The 19118-nt window shown below is 44.2% G+C and overlaps 1 protein-coding gene across 2 annotated transcripts in view; it reads right to left on the bottom strand.

Moving 5' to 3' along the window:
• Positions 1-7880: 7880 nt before the first annotated feature.
• Positions 7881-19118, bottom strand: part of GPAT4 (glycerol-3-phosphate acyltransferase 4) — a 38521-nt gene continuing 27283 nt past the window's right edge. For both annotated transcript variants that reach the window (XM_081269174.1, XM_081269175.1), the window contains 11 exons: positions 18306-18375; positions 17161-17461; positions 16339-16413; positions 15479-15568; positions 15190-15283; positions 14250-14365; positions 12335-12390; positions 11693-11778; positions 10540-10668; positions 10371-10450; positions 7881-8965 (listed from right to left, as the gene is read on the bottom strand). In XM_081269174.1, the coding sequence (XP_081125300.1) occupies positions 8857-8965; positions 10371-10450; positions 10540-10668; positions 11693-11778; positions 12335-12390; positions 14250-14365; positions 15190-15283; positions 15479-15568; positions 16339-16413; positions 17161-17461; positions 18306-18375 (1206 nt within the window). In that variant the 3' untranslated portion in view covers positions 7881-8856. The remainder of the gene's footprint in view (positions 8966-10370; positions 10451-10539; positions 10669-11692; positions 11779-12334; positions 12391-14249; positions 14366-15189; positions 15284-15478; positions 15569-16338; positions 16414-17160; positions 17462-18305; positions 18376-19118) is intronic.

Raw genomic sequence — 19118 nt, 5'->3', positions numbered from 1 at the left:
TCTTTTCCAACATGTATGTCAAGGACCCTACATCCTCAGTTAAGGTCCCCCTCTCCCAGGGGGACCTTATTCTTGCTTATTCTTGCTCTGTTTAAGCTGCACTGAATCTACAGTCACAAAACACTCACTGCTCTGACTCCCATCTTGTTACCTCCTCACTTAGGCCCGGGAGTCTCCTGCCCTAGGTTAGGGAGGGGCAGCCTTGCTTCATCCGATGTTCCTCTGCCATCTGCCCCACCTCTGAAGTTCTGGCCTGTCCTCTCTAATACTATTTCTCACTCTTCTAAGCAATGAATCAAAGGCCAATCCTACATTTGACAATGACCTTGGGCACCAACGGAGCAAGGGCGCTGTGCCCTAGGTAGGAAGAACGTTTCAGGTGACTGGCAGGCTGACCCTCAAACTCAATTTGCCGGTCTGCTGGGAAGGCATCCTTGTGGGTAGTAACACTACAGCGTAGGATACAGGCTCACATTCCTAAACAGGAATTCTTTCTTATTGTTTCTGTGGAGGGAAGACACTAGACTTAAATAGGAAAGGCGATGTTGGAAGTGGTAGACCAAGTCTGGCTTTCCTTGAATATGTCCAGCCGTTGGCCAGCCCCTTTCCCCACGGCCAACCCAGAAGGTGTGTGTTCAAAAGCCCCTCATTAGGCCTCTCTTAGCAGGCAAACAAACATCATTAATCTTAGTAAAGTGAGTGAAAGCACATTCACCTGTCCAAGCCAGAGAATTAATGTTGTGTCAATAGGAAATTAGTGTTTACCTCTGGCCTTTACATCTTCCCTTTACTACAAAAAGCCCAGGATAGACCAGCCTAAATGCCAGACCAGAGTCAAGGAGAAAAAAACCAAAATCCTGAAAAGCAGGAGCAGCCAGGTGTGATAGCCAGGCCTGGGCCTCCAAGAAGACTGACTCCGCCCCATGGACAAAGGTGGCCAGCAGGCTCCTTCTTTCTCATCTACATGCTCAGGGTTCTTTTGTGTCAGGCAGGCAATGTGCACAGCTGCACAGGCTGAATGGACAACATTATTGACAAAGGAGCTGCTGTTTAGCGAGGACCTACCAAGCACCAGGCATTTTGTGTGATCACCAGGCATTTTGTGTGATCACGGATAGATAATCTCTAAGAATCTTACAAAACAGGTGTTCTACCTTTTTCTCAGATAAGGAAGAGACATTACAGAGCAGAAAAATGCAATTAATTAGCTTCCAGACCATACACAGGAAGGAAGTAGATTTGAACCCAGGTCCAACTCCAAAGCCAGATACCTCCCTCCCTACAAATCATTTCTCTCTCTCTCTCTCTCTCTCTCTCTCTCTCTCTCTCTCACACACACACACACACACACACACACACACACCTTTTACACCAAGAAGTATCAGCCATAGCTTATGAGGTCAAGGGTATAGAAAGCCCTTCTGGGTCATTTCCTACTCCCCCCACGCCCCAGGAATGCCTCTGGGTGGGAGGGTTAGGGAGAGGCAGGGCCAGGCCAGTGAACTAGAGGGTGTTAGGGTGTGTGCGTGCCTCTGTGCCCCAGGAAAAGAAACCAAACAGGCCGATAAGATCTCTCATTTCCAGAGCAAAGCACCAATTAAACACAAGGCAGATGTGAGCAAATAAAGCTGTGGCGTCCAGAGAGAAAATCAATACTAGATTATATGTCCTAGCCCAATCATATACCGATTAATACCGAGTGGGTGGGGCTGGGGGGAAGATAAATCCGGGTAGCTAGAATACAAGGCTCACAGTGCCTGCCCCTGGGTGGGCCTCACACCCTCTCTAGCTTTGGTCCATTGCGGACCCACACCCTGACTTTCCCAGAAAGAGACTGGGGGTGCTCCTATGTGAACAGAAAGGCATGGGGGAAGGGATAAAATCCCCCATTTGCACTGGTTGCTGGGTGTGCAGGAAGAAGGGCAAGTGGGTAGATGATGCTTTGGAAAGGAATCAGCAGCCCAGACCATGCAGACTGGAAGATGAAAATTAATTTGCCCCCCAGAAAAAAGAGGGCCTGTCCTTGGAAAGTGACAGAAAATCACTTTGAAAATGGGAAAAAAAAAAAAATTTCTGCTCCTAAGAAGTGATATTGAAGCCTGGAGTTATTCTATCTGTATATTTAATTCAGAAAGTACAGCCAAACAATTAATAAATCATTTGCAAGAGGGGTGATAAAAGACAAGTGGCAAGTATTTGCAGAACAGGACAGGATGATAGTGACCATGGAGGTGTAGTTGCCCAGAATATTCTGAAGAAAGGCTTCAGGCCCATCACTGAGGTAACATAATGAGGCAGCAGGACACACAGCTGCTTGCCACCAGATAGAGTTTACCAAATTAAAGGCCCCTGCCCCAGGGGAGGTGACTTTGGCATGGCTGGACAGACAAAGGTGCTGATGTCCCAAGGAGAGGAAATAGGACTACAGGGTTTGGCCACAAGGGCAGCTGTAGGCTAGGATGTCCTGCCCTCCTAGTGTCAGGATGCATGGAGCAGAGCAAGCTCTCCCCTCCACAACAATTCCCAATGCCCCAGGGGAAAAGAGACCCAGAGATGCTTGAGAAACAGAACAAATGTGGCAGGAAGGTGGGAAATTGGTACTGAAAAGGGTACTTGCTTCTTCTGGTGCCTCTACAGGAAGCCAGAGTTCCTTCTCTACCCTGAATACTTCCTGACATAGGAACCCCAGAGGAGGAAGCTCTTCTCGAGTGGGAGTTCCACAGGCCAAGGACTGTTGCATGCCAAAGAAAAACAAAATTTGCTAGCCGAATATTTTTTAGACATTTTGCAAGATGCACGGGCCTCCCTGACAATTTTTAATGTACTAACTGCCTGGTCCAGTGAGCTGATTAATTGGTGCTGGAGAGATCAATAAAAAACAGAAAATTAAAACAATTTTAAAGTGATTAAGTAGTTTAACACCTGTCTCCCGTCACGTCAGCGCAGGAAGAAAAATAAAGCAGGTGTCGAAGGGGCCTCCTGAAGCAAGAGAAAACAGCGCCTGCCTCGGAGAAATGACAAATCACAGCTGGTGGATCAATCTGCGTGCAGGCAGCCCTTCCCCAGGCCCACTGCTGCAGCAGCAGGCACAGGGACCCTGTGAGGGCTGAGTACCTCCAGGACCGCTGCTGCACAGGCCAAGCAAGGCTCCAGCCTCCAGTGTCCACTGGCTCTTTATGTAGGGAGTTGTAAGGTGCCTGTCCATGCCTTGGAACCAAGGCAGGAAGCTCCTGGAACCTAGGAGCAACTTTGCCCAAACTCTAGATGGGATCAGGAGAAAGGCACTTAGCTACCCTTCCCTGGATCTCAGCTCCAGCCATTCGGAGCCGAGTCAGCAATAAGCGGAGGGATTCAAACACACTCCAAATGCATTCCAGGGCCTGCGGGGTCAAGGAAACGAAACAAACTGTCACAGCTGCCCAAGGATTGCCAGACTTTTCTTTCTGGAAGCTTCAGGTCTCCTTCCTTCCTCCTAACCTCTACTTTCTGACTTCCTGCTGTTTGGTGACATCAACAGGTGGTGCAGGCACCTGCTGGATGATGGCCCAAATGTTCCTGGGAACCCTTTTGTCCAAACTTGCCTTCTACCAGCCACTAGAATGGAAACTGCCAAGAAAGTCATTCCTCTCCCAAAGGCATACATTTGACTTAAATCACTGGAAGCTGATTCATAGAACATAAGAAACTGAGAAGATTCCTTTCCAGCTTCCCACCAAAGTCCTCCTAACAAATGGAATGAACCTGAACAGGGGAAGAACAGTGAGAAAGAATCAACAAAGCCTAGAGAATGGCCCAGGTAAAACTCTGCAGAAAAAATCTCATTTTATCTTAAAAGTAAACTTGAATTTTGCACATGTGAAATGCAAGACACATTTAATGTCACTCATGTTCTAGAAAGCTGTATTTATGCCAGCCTGGAGGCCTGGCTCACCACTAGTATGTCCCTGGAGCTGGGACCTAACTGAGCTGTAGGCACAGGCCTCACAGGTCCCTGGAAGAGAAGCTGGGCTCATTGACCAAACTCCCGCACCTGGGGACAAAACGAGCCCTGCTCATGAAAAACACAAATACTTACCTGCTCCCCAGCTTCCTATTCACCTTCAGGGTCTCCTGTTGCCAGCACTTTCCACCCTTGTGACGAGGATAGAAAAGGAAATCCAAACAACTACAGAGAAAGCTTGTAGCAGGTTGAGAAATACTAAAATTTACTAGTAATTCCCACTTTGAAAAGCCCTTCTCTTGTTACTACCTGCCACACTTAATGTGAATGGGGACAGGGTCAGGAGAAGGAATTCCAACTATTCATTTTAACAAACAGACTTTCCCCCTTTCTGTTAACTTTTTACTGGGCTGAGAATTCTGATTCTGTATTCAGTGTTTGGGTTGCTCGCTAGAAAATAATTTGTTTGCAGCCCCATCTTAATGAAGGGTCAAACTTTTTTTTTTTTTTTTGCAGTGTTGGGGATCAAACCCAGGACTTCCCAGCTTCTAGGCCAGCGCTCTGCCAATGAGCTACATTCAAACTTTTCGAAGCAAATTTTATGCCAATGAAAATCTCCAATCTTCAGTTTGGGGCTCACTTTAAAAAATAATCCACATAACATACACTGTCTCTTGGCATTTCCTGTCCCAAGATGTGACTTCGGTGGAGACTTGGCCAAGGCAGCTAAAAGGACCTGCAGCCCAGCTCTCGGGTTGACTTCAAATGTCTACTTGCATAGGGTGTCTGCTGTAGGGTCCACCTTCCTGCTGAGAGAAGGCTGACCTGTGGGCTCTGTGGGACCTCCATAGGCCACTGGTTCTATCCCAGAATACAGTCATGTAGGGGTCCAGAAGCCCAGGAACTTCACCTCTCAGAAGCAAACACAAAGTTCTTGACACAGTGGTGCCCACGGGCCTGCAGGCCTGTGGGCCTAAGGCTGCTCCCTGCAGAGTAAGCCCCACACTGACGGAGATAAAGTTTCCCTGGGCCCAAGTTCCAAACTCGGCTGTTTTGTTTCTGTTAAAATGCAATTGTTTTTCTCTGGAGTGTATGGTGACTGCTTGGCGTCAGGAAGATGTATGAAAACCTCCACTTCAATTCAGCATCCCTTTTCTCCCAGACAAACACGGTCGGATTTTAATAAATCAAAGAGCCACACTGTTTAATAAAAATTTATTGACTTACAAGTGATTATTTATCAAAAGACCATTAATAGCAGGTGCTGAAATGATGTGTTACTGGGTGGTGCTGGGAGACTAATAGGAAATCAATGCAGCTGGCCGGCCGGAATGCATATGAGAAGCCCACCCTTCCAACAGCTAGAGAAATTTCACCAGCAAAATACACCAGACGCTACCCCTGGTGCAATGAAAAGTTCCCCCTTTTTATTTATCGTTTACAAATGAAATGATCAATACTTTTAATCTAGAGCAAAATTTATTAACTTTCCCATCGGAGAGAGACATATTGACTGGGGGGAGAAGGGGTGTGAGTGCAGTGGAAGATGGATGGCTGGATGGTCGTCTCTTAACCTGTCCAAGAGTCAGTGTGCATGCAGCTGCCCTTCCAGCCTGGGTGTCCCAGGCCACACAGGATGAGCACACCTAGAGAAATAGAGTCTGGCCACCCAAGACATGCAGCAGGTAGATGGAGCCTGCAACACTGAAACCTTTCACACATAGGGGAGCAGCAGGAAGCACTGTCCCACTGAGAACTGCATTTTTGGTTAATTTCAGGAAGGAAATGATAGGGTTTATAGACACATATTTCCACAAAGTAGCAGGGTTAGTGCCCACCACTGCTTTTGCCATGAAGGTCTACAACATGATGGTGCCCAAAGACCCCTTATAGCTGGCCTGACAACCACACCTCACACCATCAAGCCTTTTTTCACCTGAGAGTGGCAATAGGGAGTAGGGGCTAATACTAAATAAGCAAGCTCCAAGGTTGGTTTACCATCATGAGGATGTCATCTCAAGCTGCTCTATCAAGCTTAGCTTACCGAGCCTGGCCTGGCCGACAGCCTTCTATTGAGTTTTCAGTCAGGGGAATTTTACTAGCCTTATTAGAACGTTCCTCTAATGGGCTGGATAAAAGTCTCATGCCTGAGTGAAAAGTCTGTCCCAGATCCACAATCCACCCAGCCTACAAGAAGTGCGGGCCCAGCTTCAACAATTTCCTATATCACTTGGGGACTCAACTCTACACAAGGGGACACTCTCTAGTGATTTAGTTTCACTAGCCTGAAATTTCTTGAGAGCGAGCAAATGGGTTGAAAATTGACTTTTATTTTAAAACCCAGACTACTTTAGAGCTCAAAGCCGTTTGAAATATGGGTTTAAAATGACAGAAATTCCAGAGATGGAAATGGCCTTAGAGGTCCTACCCCAAGTCCCTAGTTATCAATCAGGATATAGACTCAATAGAAATAAAAGTAATATAGCAAAGGAGCAGTAATTTTGGAAAGGGTTGAAGCTGGCCAACACTCCCTCCACTAAGGCCACTTGATTTTATTCAAAGCCCATCTTTACCTTGGCTGAGACCTCAAGAGCCAGTATAGTTTATACCTTATGCTGCTTTATATTTCTAGGTGTTGTGAAGTTTTAGCACATGAGACCAACTCAGCAATCCCAAACCAAGTATTCTGACTTATGGACAACTTGGGGCCAGCAGAAGCCCCAGTAAATAGGATGGAGCAGTAGGAAGGGTCTGAAAGCCTTTAATGAGCACTAAATAAGAATGCCACAGACTTCATTTTTGCAGGAATAATTCACCTCCTTTCTCCTGTGACAGGTGTGCAGAATGTGGAGATAAGCGAAAACAAAAACAAAATGTATTTTTGAAAAACCTATGCAAACCATGAAATAAGATAGAACATGAATGAAATTTTAGAGGAACTTCTTTGAAGGGATCTTGACCTTCAAGACCAATTTTTAAAGGTCATTCCAACTTGGCATCGAGACACTACAAACATCACCTCCTATAAAAGCTGAAAGTCACTTTTTATTCTTGAACATTACATAAAACAGTTCATAAGATACTCTTCTTAGAGTCATAACAGGGTTTTTATTTGAGAGAGAAAAGTTTTCCACTGACTAGGCAAAAAGGCAGGTAGGAGGAAACAGGAGGCCATGTGGGAGATGACAGGAAGGTGACAAGGATGAGTGACATCACAGGGTCAAAGGGGACTGGGTAAGCATGAGTGATGTGAGTTCATACTTCAGGAGCCTGATCTCACTCCCAGCACATCCCCAAATCCCAGGCCAGTGGGCAACCTTGGAAATACGACACCACAGCTGGGGCAGAATCCTGAAAGGTGCCAAGATTGTGCCACAGTTGAGGAGGGGATGGTGGAGGGATGGGAAGATGGATAAATGGGCTGAGGCAACGCTCTCTTCAGAGGAATATAAAACTGGTGGACTGCAGAAGAACCAATGAGAATGGTTTGGCTTTGGATGTGCCTTTACAGTAACTGCAAAGTGACCTGGTAGGCCCGGGAGACCTGCAGTTTACCCATCAGCTGTACAGAAGCATGTGATGCACCAATATCCTTGCCTATCCTGCCTCACTTGCCAACCCTTTCCAGGACCTCTGATCCTCCCTTTCCCCACTGTATATATTTTATGCCTCCCAGGGTCCTCACATTCAAACAGTGCCCAACATTGTCCAATCTCCACAAGCTCAACAAATTGGTGCCCTCAAATCCTGTGGTTCCCAACTGTGGAGAAATCTGTGTCTATGCTGGAAATTCTAAATTAACAGAGATGTGCAAATGTGAGATGTTTATCTCCTGAACAAAATAATACCCATCCAGAGGCCAAGTGGATCCTTGAGGTCCCAGGGTCACAAGTCAAGTACGAGAATTTTAACTTTGACAAAAAACACGTTACTCAGGAAACACGTTACATGCAGGGGAGGGTGAGTGAAGGGAAAAGTCCCTCAATTCATTCACCATTCAGTTTTATTACTCCCAAAAACAAGTCCAACGCCTTGTGCAGCAGCTCTGAGCTCAGACCTTGTCCTGCCACATCCCGTGAACCTGTACTTGTGACACTGCACATTACATGTCCCTCACTCAGCACTTGAATCCCCACAACAACCCTGTGAGGTAGGTATCATCACCCTTCCCCTCCTGATCCACATGATGGATGAGGAAATGAGGCACACATTAAACATAGAGCAAGTCACATAGGAAATTCAGGCACAGCCTGGAGTTTAAACAGAAAATAACTCCTGGCTCTCACCAGACTAGTCAGTGGTCCACACCTGGTCTCTTTCCATCCCCTCTGGTGATTTCCCATAAGCAGTAGCACAAGAATTTAAAACTTCGTTTTGGTGAATGCAGACAACAATTTTCTTTTCAAGTGTACAGAGTTCCAAGACTGGGGGGGGTGGTGATATTTAGGCATTGGCAGTGCCTCTCCTCAGGAGCCAGTGGACCTTCCCCAGCACAGTCCCTGGCATGTGGGCAACAATTACAGACTAACACCCAACGTCTTAACAGGGAATGTGGCCGATCTTCCCGACTGCTCAGCCCTGCACAACACACAGAGTGGAGAGCTGATTTTAATGGCATTCCTCCAATGGACTTATTGTAAAAGAACAAGAAGGCATCTTGTCCTGGGTAGCAACACCCAGCAGCATTCACTTCAGACAGCAAAGGGCAGGCTGTGCTGCCCCAGAGCCCAGGGATCTCCAAAAGGCTCTGAAGCGGCTGGAGTCCTGAGATCTGGAACAGCCCCAGAGGGCCCCAGGGTCTGGAAGGATGCAGCAGTGGGGGCGGTGGCGGCGGTGCAGTAGTGGCAGCAACAAATCCAGCTGGCTCACACGTCAGGATTCAGGCATGGTGGTTTCAGCCAATGTGAGCCACAGACTCAGGAACGGCTCCTGTCCTCGTGGTTCCCAACAATCATCTTGCTATATAGCTTCTGCTGCTCCTCTTTGAACGTGTCCTTCACCTTCTCCCTCTTCAGTCCACCATCCCTGATGAGAAAAAGACCCATGTAAAGCAGAGAAGGCGCTGTGGCCCACCCACATCATGGCACTGTGCTGCTCAAAGTCCAGGAAAGAACTGGTCAGAAACAATGATACTCCATAGTTTTTTCATTAGGATGTCAACAGAAACCAGCCTAGACAGCTCTCTCTTGCCCAGAGGTTGACATTCATGATTCTTCTAAAAGCACTGTGTAATTGCTTACACCTATCAAGCAGTTTTTAACATTGTTTCTACTCTGACATTCACCTTCAACTTGCAGAAGCTAAGGGGTATTCTGGCATTATGGGAGGAGAGCTAAGCTTCAAGAAATACAGAAACTCAATTGTCTGTAAAAACTGTCTATCTCTGGTGCTTATTTTGTGACTTTGGGGAAAAAAGTGACTTGACTTCTTTGAGTTTTAGTTTCTTAATTTAAGGAATAATGATTTTTTTTATATCCATGTTTTCAAGACGGTGAAACAAGAACATCACAGCATATCAGAAACACAGTATTTGGTAAATTAAGTGCTCAGTAAACATTCATATTTTTTAAAAGGTCATATTCCCAAGGCCATGCTATTACACGAAAATCCACAGTTCAGTTTAAAACTTGATTGTCTATACTTTCTGTTTTCATAAGGCCCACCTAGCCAAATGTCCTCCATGACTGATCCATGCCCTCCATGCCCTTCAGAATGTAGCAATGATGTTCTGAACCTGCATTCATACAGATCAACCTCCTGTTGTATGAAGCATAATTACCTCAGACACTAGGATAAAAAGTGATAAAATATGTCCATGGGCCACATCCAGCCTGACATCTGCTCTTGTAAATAAAGTTTTATTGGGACACAGTCATATTAATTTACTCAAGTTCTAATCCTGGCTGCTTTCACACTATAATGGCAGAAGCAAGCAGCTGTGACAGACATTACAGGCCTAAAATATTTACTGATTTATTATAGAAAAGATGTTAACTCCAGCTCTAGTAGGTAATAAATTAAATGTAATAAATGAAACTTTTGCCTTTCTAAGGATGGCTCAATTCCGTCAAATACATTGAAATCAGAAGAAGCGTTATACTCCTGAGGTTTCAGATCAGCCTCAGGTCATCCCTATCTAAAGATGAGAACAGTCTAGGTACCCTGACATAGTGGTACAACTCCAGGAAGGTACATGAAATTCACTGCTTCAGTCTAGGCATCCTGAATTCCATGCTCCCAGAGATCAAGGCACAGGGTACTTCTGAGTCGGGACTAGGGAAAAGAAGTCATTGTGCTCTGTCTCCAGAGATGGTGGGTTTCATTCACTACACCAGGAAGGAAAGGAGCCTTTGTAAAGGAAGCTGATGACTCTGCATCTGCTTCAGAAACACAAGTTCCCCTAGACTCCACGACATCACTTTGCACTTACCACAGCAGGTCCACCAATCCTCCCTGCCTGGCAATAGCAGATTTCACCCTATTGGCAAACTGGACGGCATCTTCATCTTTCTGTAGTAAGAAATGAATAAAAGCCATTCAGCCATGGCTCATGGTCACATGTAGCTAAATGAAGACCTCTGACAGCTGGAGGCACTTACCTCTCTGGTCATGGGAGGCAGGTACCAAACACTGCAGACAATAGCCCAGCTGGTCATCATTCTCAGTAGATATGTCACCATTCCATATTTGCTGCTATTCCAGAAGGCATCACCAAACTGAGGGTCATACTAAAACACAATGGACATTAAGAAGTGAGTAGTTCTGAACATGTGGTATCAACAGCAATGCTCATGAATGAACCCACTGAGGCAGTATAAGGGTTAGAGAGCTGCTCCTAACCCTACCCCCGACACGAACACTTATGAAGCAACTCTACACCCAGGTAGCTCTGAACTTTAGCCACGCTAATCTCCCCAGACTACTCTCAGCTTCTGCCTCAACAGGGAAGCTTCTTCTAACAGCCATCATCAAACAAATGTCTTCTTTCCTTGGACAGCTTCATGTCTCACCCATAGGCACATACACTCTATTAATAAAGTTTTCAAACATATCCAAAACAGAGACTAAGCTAATATACCCATTACCCAGATTCAAAATTGCCAACATATCATCATGCTTGTTTCATTTATCCTCTCCCCTCATATAAGGCCTATCTCTAACAGCATGTCATTCACTCATAAATATATTTAGTGTGCATCTGTGAAGTAAAGGGATTTTCATCTCTTTTTGCTGGCCTAGACTCAAACAATTCAAAAGCTTATGTTTCTGTATTTATAATTCTATCAAAGCAAATTATCCATTCAGGCAGGAAGCTTAATATTCACTAGCACATGGTCACAAACCAAGAGTCTCATGAGGTCTCAACCATGTAGGCACTGTACTTGCCACCAAGTAGTAGGCGTATCATAAACTTTTTGTCAATGATTCTAATAGAGGTAAATGGCTGTTGAAATGACGTTTTGTGGGAAATGGGTCTGTAGCTGTGGTCCTCATTCTAACCAAAAAGTAATTCATTTCCTAAATCGGGAAGTGGGTGGTTATCTCCTCTGAATACTCCCCAGTCCTTTGTGACAGGGTGGCAACCCACTGGTATTCTCCTTCTGCTAGCACTGGACCCACGGTAGCCCAGCATTGCTATACTGGAGAAGAGCAACTCATTGACTGGTACATCAGCTCCAGCCTCCACCTTCTTGCTGTATCCGGCCTTGGTGGCTGTGATAAAGACAGCATGCATCCTCAGAGGTCTTGTACCTTGATAGCAACAGGGTAAACTGTGGCTCCAATTTCAAAGCTTCCCTTTTTGAACATCATCACTGATGTATTATTGATGCAGGTTCCTAAAATGCAAGAGAGAATATAAAACGCTGTTTTTTTTTTCCTGGTCCTTTACCTGAAATATTAGGAATTTCTTCCACACTAAATATAATAAAATAGGAAAAACCTGTAATAACCTCAACTTATAAAATGAACACTTACAAGAGTCAGGCAAAATGTTGTATTTCCTTTCCTTTTCTTTTTTTTTTTTGGTGCTGGGGATTGAACCCAAGGCCTTGTGCATGCGAGGCAAGCACTCTATCAACTGAGCTATAACCCCAGCCCCACTTCCTTCTCTTTACAGGCCACTTTCCCCGATTCCCACACACCAGCCTAGAAGAAGGCCAAAGACATTTGGTAGACTCCACAAGAAGCTGAAAGGGTACTTACTGTCAGCAGTACCACAGAAGATATTCCTGCACTGAGGAAATTCACCCTGTGAACTCTTAGTCCAAATTCTGAATTTCCCTGAGTTTTTAGTCCCACAACCAATCTAAAGGTAACGAAAAGGTGACCATAGAGCTGCAATCCTGCATAGCGGTCAACACTGCAGCTCTGTGGGGACCAACTCCTTCTTACCTTCTGGGAAGATGAGAATAGGTAGCTTGCTTTTATCTTGTACATGGTCAGTCAGTCTTTAGAAAAAAAAAAAATAAGACAAAGAAATAGATAACCTCAAGCCGATCATCATCAAAGTGATTAATATATGTCACACTAGCTTGAGCATGTTAATAAACCCTTGTTTTTTTTATAAACCCCAAATCTAAAACTCATGAAGAAAATTTATAAGGGCAGAGTACTACTATTTAATCCATATAATCATTCAATTCAGTATTAAAGTCTACACACAAAGGATGCTGCTCAGACTTAGTACTATCTGCAGGAGGCTCACACACAGCACTCTCAGAAGTCTTGTTGCCTGACTATGCAACAGCCATGCTTGGTTGGACCTTGCTATGGTTTATCCCTTCAGAAACTCGTGGTGAGCCAGTTACAGTGGCAATTTAGCAAGGCTCTAAGTAACTTGGTGAGACCCTGTCTCAAAATTAAAAAATAATAACTTAAAAGGCTGGGGATATGGCTCAGCAGTTAAGTTCCCCTGGGCTCAATCCTTGGTACTTGTTCTCCTACACAAAAAAACTTACGGTGAAATCTGATTGCCTTATGACAGTGTTGGGAGGTGGGGCCTTTAAGAAGTAATTAAGTTGTTAAGAGGGATTAATGCAGTTTTCATGGTACTACATCAGTTACTTTAAGAGTAATGTCTGTTGACTGGAGATGTGGCTCAAGTGGTAGCACATTTGCCTGGTGTGTGCGGGGCGCTGAGTTCGATCCTCAACACCACATAAAAATAAAATAAAGATATTGTATCCACCTGAAACTAAAAAAATAAATAAATATTAAAAAAAGAGTAATGTCTGTTAAACAACTTATTCCTGTCCTAAAAAAAAAAGTAGGGTATTAGAAAGCAAGACAGCCTCTTGTGTTTTGTCTCATCTGCACCTGCCTGTTGCCACTTCTGCTTTTCTGTTATGTTATGGTGAAGCATGAAGGTCTTGCCAGATGTGGTCACCCAAATGTGAACTTCCCAGCCACGAAGAGCTGTGAATCAAAATAAGCTTTTCTTCATAAATTACCCGATCTCAGGTACTCTGTTAAAACTGGGGAAAACAGACAGTCCCTTGTCTCAATATTCTGTCCCTAAGCAAAGGTACAGCAAAAAGAATTTAGTGGGAGGTTCACAAAGACCTGTGGAAGATAAACTCAACTGAGTCTTGATGTCATTACTGCAACTCTTTTCATTACATGCACCAGAAGGAGACTGAGCAGCAGTTTGTGTGTGTTTCTTTCTTTTTTCTTTTCCAGAGGAGTTTTGTGTGTGTGTGTGTGTGTGTGTTTGTGTGTATGATAACGAATCTGTTTGGAGATTTCTAATAGCAATCAAAGTTCATATTTTTTTTTTTTGAGAGAGAGAATCTTAATATTTATTTATTTATTTTTTTAGTTTTCAGCGGACACAACATCTTTGTTTGTATGTGGTGGTGAGGATCAAACCCGGGCTGCATGCATGCCAGCGAGCACACTACCGCTTGAGTCACATCCCCAGCCAGAAAGTTCATACTTTTAATTAACTTTTTTTATGATACTGGGGATTGAACTCAGGGGTGCTGTACCACTGAACTACATCTCCAGACCTTTTTTTTTTTTTAATTCTTTATTGTCAGACAGAGTCTCACTAAGTTGCTGAGGCTGGCGTCTAACTTGTGAACCTCGTGCCTCAGTCTTCCAAGTTGCTGTGATGACAGGTGTACATACATCACAACCAGCTTATACTTTTCATATTGTTTTAGGAAAAAATTCATTATGAGAAGAGTATAGGCCCTGTGTAGAACTATACTCTACAGTGAATTATAACTTTACAGTGGATGGATAACTACCCCTAAAACGTTTTCTGTTTATGTTCCAACTGGGCAAATAGCATTGTTCATTTTACCTCTTAGCCACCAGGTGGCGATCTTTCACTTCAGAACGCTCAAACCAGACGTGGGGGCAGGACTTCACCATGGCTCTCTGAATCACACCCATGAGTCCCCCGTGCACTTGACCCACCTAATCTCAGACAAAAGAATAATTAGGAAGCCACCCTCTCACAATACCCCCAACTCTGGGGAGAAGCCATAGGTCCCAAAAATGAGTACTCCAACCTTCATCCATAGATATGATTGCTAACTGCAGATTTCTCACTATCAAAAAACCACTCTGAATCCTAAATGTCTCCTTTTAACCAGAGATATACAATTAAAGACATAACTTAAAACCCTAAAACTAAATAGTAAAGTTGAGTGATCCCTGTGTCCCTCCCAGGTGTGTGCCGGGGCAGTGGCACACACCTATAATCCCAGTTACTTCAGAGGCAGGATGATTTCAAGGACAAGGACAGCCTGCGAAACTTTAATACCCTGTCTCAAAAATAAAAAAGGAGCTGGGGACATACCTCACGGGTAGAGCTGCTTATTTAAGTATGTGTGAAGTTCTGGGTTTGATCCCCAGTATTGCAAATGCATGAATGAATAAAATGCCCCTCTGGCCATTCTCAAATGCCCTCGAATCCAGTCCTTTCAAGTCCCCATCCTCATCCTGTACCCTTAATTCCATGGTTTGCCCAAAAAAAAAAAAAAAAAAAAAAAAAAAAAAAAAAAAAAAGCCGAAGTACCAACTTTAGCCACAATCTTATCACTTCAGAATACCTCCTATTTCCAAGTCCCTAGTCCCCAAGGAGTTCCCCAAAGTGACAATCTAGATTAGGGTCCACGGGTAACAATATGCTCACATACTTATACCCTTAAGAAAGTGCTTTGTGAAAGGTTCAGAGGTCAACCAATTCTGACCGTTTAAGGAGTCCTGCCTCAAAAAAATAGGAGGAAAAAACTTACCATGGCATAGTAGCCGTCACTGGCCAAAATGATCACGTCAATAGGAGATGTGTGATTGGCCACACAGATGCCTCCATTTCTTGGTCTGTTTTTTCTAGTGTAAAAAATATGCAAAGCAATAAAAGTGAGTGTGAAACGATTAACTTAGAGCATATCTCTCACCTCACAAATTTCACCAGCTCTAACTTAAAGCTCAGAAGTCTCTTTGCAATTGGTTGAGTGCAGGTGAGTCCAAGTCACAGTTTGGGCCAGCACCATCTCCCTTTGCATCAAAACAAAGTTGCCTCACCTGTCATGATAGGTAATGATGGCTGTTAGGGCTCGAACACAGATCCGATAACACATCAAGTGAACGTGTTTACTCAAGAACTCCTTAAACCTGCAATAATAGGAAAAAGTTTGAGGTTTTATCTTACATATAAGAAGATGGGACAAGTTTGACTCCAACTATTTAAGTCTGCAAAATGCTTTTATAAATATTACTGAGTATTGTAAACCCTGTAAGGTATTAGCCTCTTTATGTCACACAGATGAAACAAAGAAATGGCAACAAGACTTGCTTACATTCCCCTACGTTATTGGTTCAGTATTCATAGCCTATAACTCCCAACACAGGTGGGCCAGGGTATCTCCTCGAGTCCTTTCCCCTAGTCATTCCCAGAGGCAGGCCAAGCCCAGAGTTCAACCTCCTCACCAGTCCCAGCATTAGAGAAGTCTGCTAGCCCTACAACTTCCCTGAAAGAACAAAGCTTAAAAAAAAAAAAAAAGACAAAATCTACTTGCATTCCTAATTATTTTTTAAAACTTAACCCTCTTCCTTATCCCATCAATTTATCAACTTAGCAGAATGCTCAAAATTAAGTGATATGCTATTAAAACTGTTAACATTTGGGCCCTGGACTCTATGTTTTTGTGGTTTCTGCCTTTTTGTCTTAAAATGGGAAGAGTATGAGGGCTGAAGGACAAAAAAACCCAAAACCAAACAAGATAGTCACAGGTCAAGATCAATCACTAAATGAAAGCCTTTATTGTTACCACAGGGTTACTTTATGGATTGGGTTAGTATCTGAAGGAGTGGCTTGGCCTGCAGTATCAGCCACCATTCCCAGAACTGACTGCCCCACAACTGAGCACTTGTGCTCTACTTACCTCCCATTCGGTAAGTATCCCACCACAGTTGTGCCCACCACCAGGAGGCTAATCCCCGTGAACGCAAGAGCTATCCTGTAACAGGAAGACAAATAACACAGCAAACCAAGTGAATGTGTGAAAATGAAAGCAGGAATCCCCAAAACCACCCGCAAGATCTGAGCACCTAAGACCAGGCAAGAGTTACACCCAGAAATGCAAGCAGACTATCAGAACCAGGGATCACTATAATTCCAACTAAGAATCTGTTTCTCAGCTGACTAGCACCTCAGGCATCAGGCAGTTAGAGTGACAGGAAACCCTAAAGCAAGCTGTTCTGCCCTTGGGCAACTACTGTCCTGCTGTCTTCCCCCTGCCCTCTGGCTTTACACCCTGGCTAAAGCAAAGCCTCTCTGAAGCAATAGGAGGCAGAGCCTAAAGGTACTGGCATGTCTCAAGGCATCCTCGGAACACACAGCACAGAAAAACAGAAATCGCCAGCGCCTCTGTGTTGGAGAGGCGAGCTTCAGGAAGAAAGGCCATGCCCAGGAAGCAGTGGCCAGAAAGCACATGATGTTCCCTGTCCCTGTGTTCAGTCCATCTAGACAAGCAATCTATCTTCATAAAACCCTACTATTTCCATCTGATATGCAGAGAATCCAAGAGCCTTTAAAGGATAACCATACCAAGGTACTTTTTTTCAAGAGTCAGATGGACTGAAAAATGAAAGAACCACACTATTCTTTCTAAAATGGGAAAACAAAACAGAGAGATAGGCAGATCATGCTTCGGGCTTAGGGAAAGCAGGTCAAGTCTTTTATCTTCACCAGACCTTGCCCTCACCTGAGTGGTAGAAGAAAGCAATACCGAATCAATACTCCTAACCCCCACAAGACAGTAAGCCGAAGACTAATGTACTGGAAATTATAATTGGTTCTGCTCAGCAGGTTCCAGGATTCCAATTCCTCCGCCGAGAATCTCTTTGTCACCTCATCATCCATAATGGTCTCCATTCCTTTCCGGCAAAAGTAGAAAATGTCAGAGAGCTCAAACTCTGGAGTATTATCCAGAGCCTTACTACTACCACTTCGGCGAATCTCTTTGATCTCTTCTTCTAGTGAAGTAGAATCTTTAGCAATGATTCCTACAAAAGAGAACACCCTGGTCAAGCAGCAAGCTAGGAAGGAGCATGTTAGAAACAGGGTACAAATACTGCATTTTAAATAGTGAAGGGTACCTGTGTGCTATGGTTTAACGACATTTTAAGTGTGTCCCCCTAAAGATTCAAAACATTATTGAGAGCTATGCATTTTTAAGAGGTGAGGTCTCATGGAAGGTGATTAGGTCATGGGGTCATGTCCTGGTCAGAGGACAAACACTGGTATCTTGGGGAGTCAGATCTGCAGAAGTGGATTAGTTCCTGCAAGATAAGGAACTAATTTTCAAAAAGCAAGATCAGACCCTCCCCATTCTCTTGGGTTCTCTCTCATCACGTACCACCTCCTCACTTCTTCCTTCCCTCACACATGCTCTCTTGCCATGTGATGCCATCTACCACATCGTGAAGCAGCCAGGCTCTCAGCAATGCCATGCTATGCTATCTGGATTTTTCTTTTTTCTTTTGGTACCAGGAATTGAACTCAGGGGCACTTGACCACTAAGCCACATCCCCAGCCCTATTTTGTATTTTATTTAGAGACAGGGTCTCAATGAGTTGCTTAGTGTCTCGCCTTGCCATTGCTGAGGCTGGTTTTGTACTGAGATTCTCCTGTCTCAGCTCCCCTAAGCCGTTAAGATTACAGGCGTGCGCTACTGCACCCTGTATTTCCCTATGCACCAGAAACAAGAGCCAAATAAACCTTTTTTTCTTTATAAACTACCCACTCTCAGGTTACAGGAACAGAAAACAGACTAAGTATACAATTGAAAGCACTTAGGAACATATTTCAAAGAGCTCTTTTAGGCTAAGAATCAAGACACAATCTTACCGTTGGTATAGGGCTTATAAAGTTGGTGGTTCTTCTCCTTGGCTCCTCTCTCCATTCTCAAGGTAGCCCACTGTTGGGAGAAAAGGGAGGTGATGGCAAAATATGAGAGCATGAATGAGATCCTTTTTCAATCAGCGAGCACCTCCTTTTCCATTCTGTGAAAGGGATTGGACTATAGCCAAGCAGCACACATTCTAAAAGGGGACTCACACCCCTCTCAGAACAGGACCTTCCTTGATAACCAGGACCCCACTAAGCAGGTTCTAGGATTCCAAGTTACTGAGAGGAAAGAGCTGGAAACCCAAAAAACCTGGGCAAGTCACTCAGGCTTTGTTTCTCACTGCCTGAACCTCTTTTCTCTGTATACTTAAGGAACTTGCCAACTGACAGTACCCAACTAGCAAAATCACATATCTTTTCAAATTAATCCAGAAAGCAACAATTTTAATTTTCAAGGATATAAAGGACTTAAATAATGTGTATGTCTGGAGTGTAACAAGAGTAACCTTTTTGCAGAAGAAACCCACAACAACACAGAAAGCCCTGGGACGGCTTCACTGAATTAAATGTGGTGGGTATTTGGAGATTTTAAAAATCCAGTTTGGGTTAAGGGTATGGCTCAGTGGTATAGTATTTGCCTAGCATATATGAGGTCCTGGGTTCAATCCCCAGCACTGCAAATTAAATCATTCAGTTTCAATGCCCAAGTTTAGCCCTCACTAGCTGTCTTACTCAAGATCTCCCCACCCCCTCAGAATCTTGGTCTGTTTACCTGCAATAGAAGATCAACACTATCGTGACACCTCTTACTTT

The sequence above is a fragment of the Spermophilus citellus genome, assembly GCF_964194105.1.
Source record: "Spermophilus citellus genome assembly, chromosome: 16".
NCBI lineage: Eukaryota > Metazoa > Chordata > Mammalia > Rodentia > Sciuridae > Spermophilus > Spermophilus citellus.
Note: the sequence above shows the minus strand (reverse complement) of the source record. Positions and strands in the feature narration are given on the sequence as shown.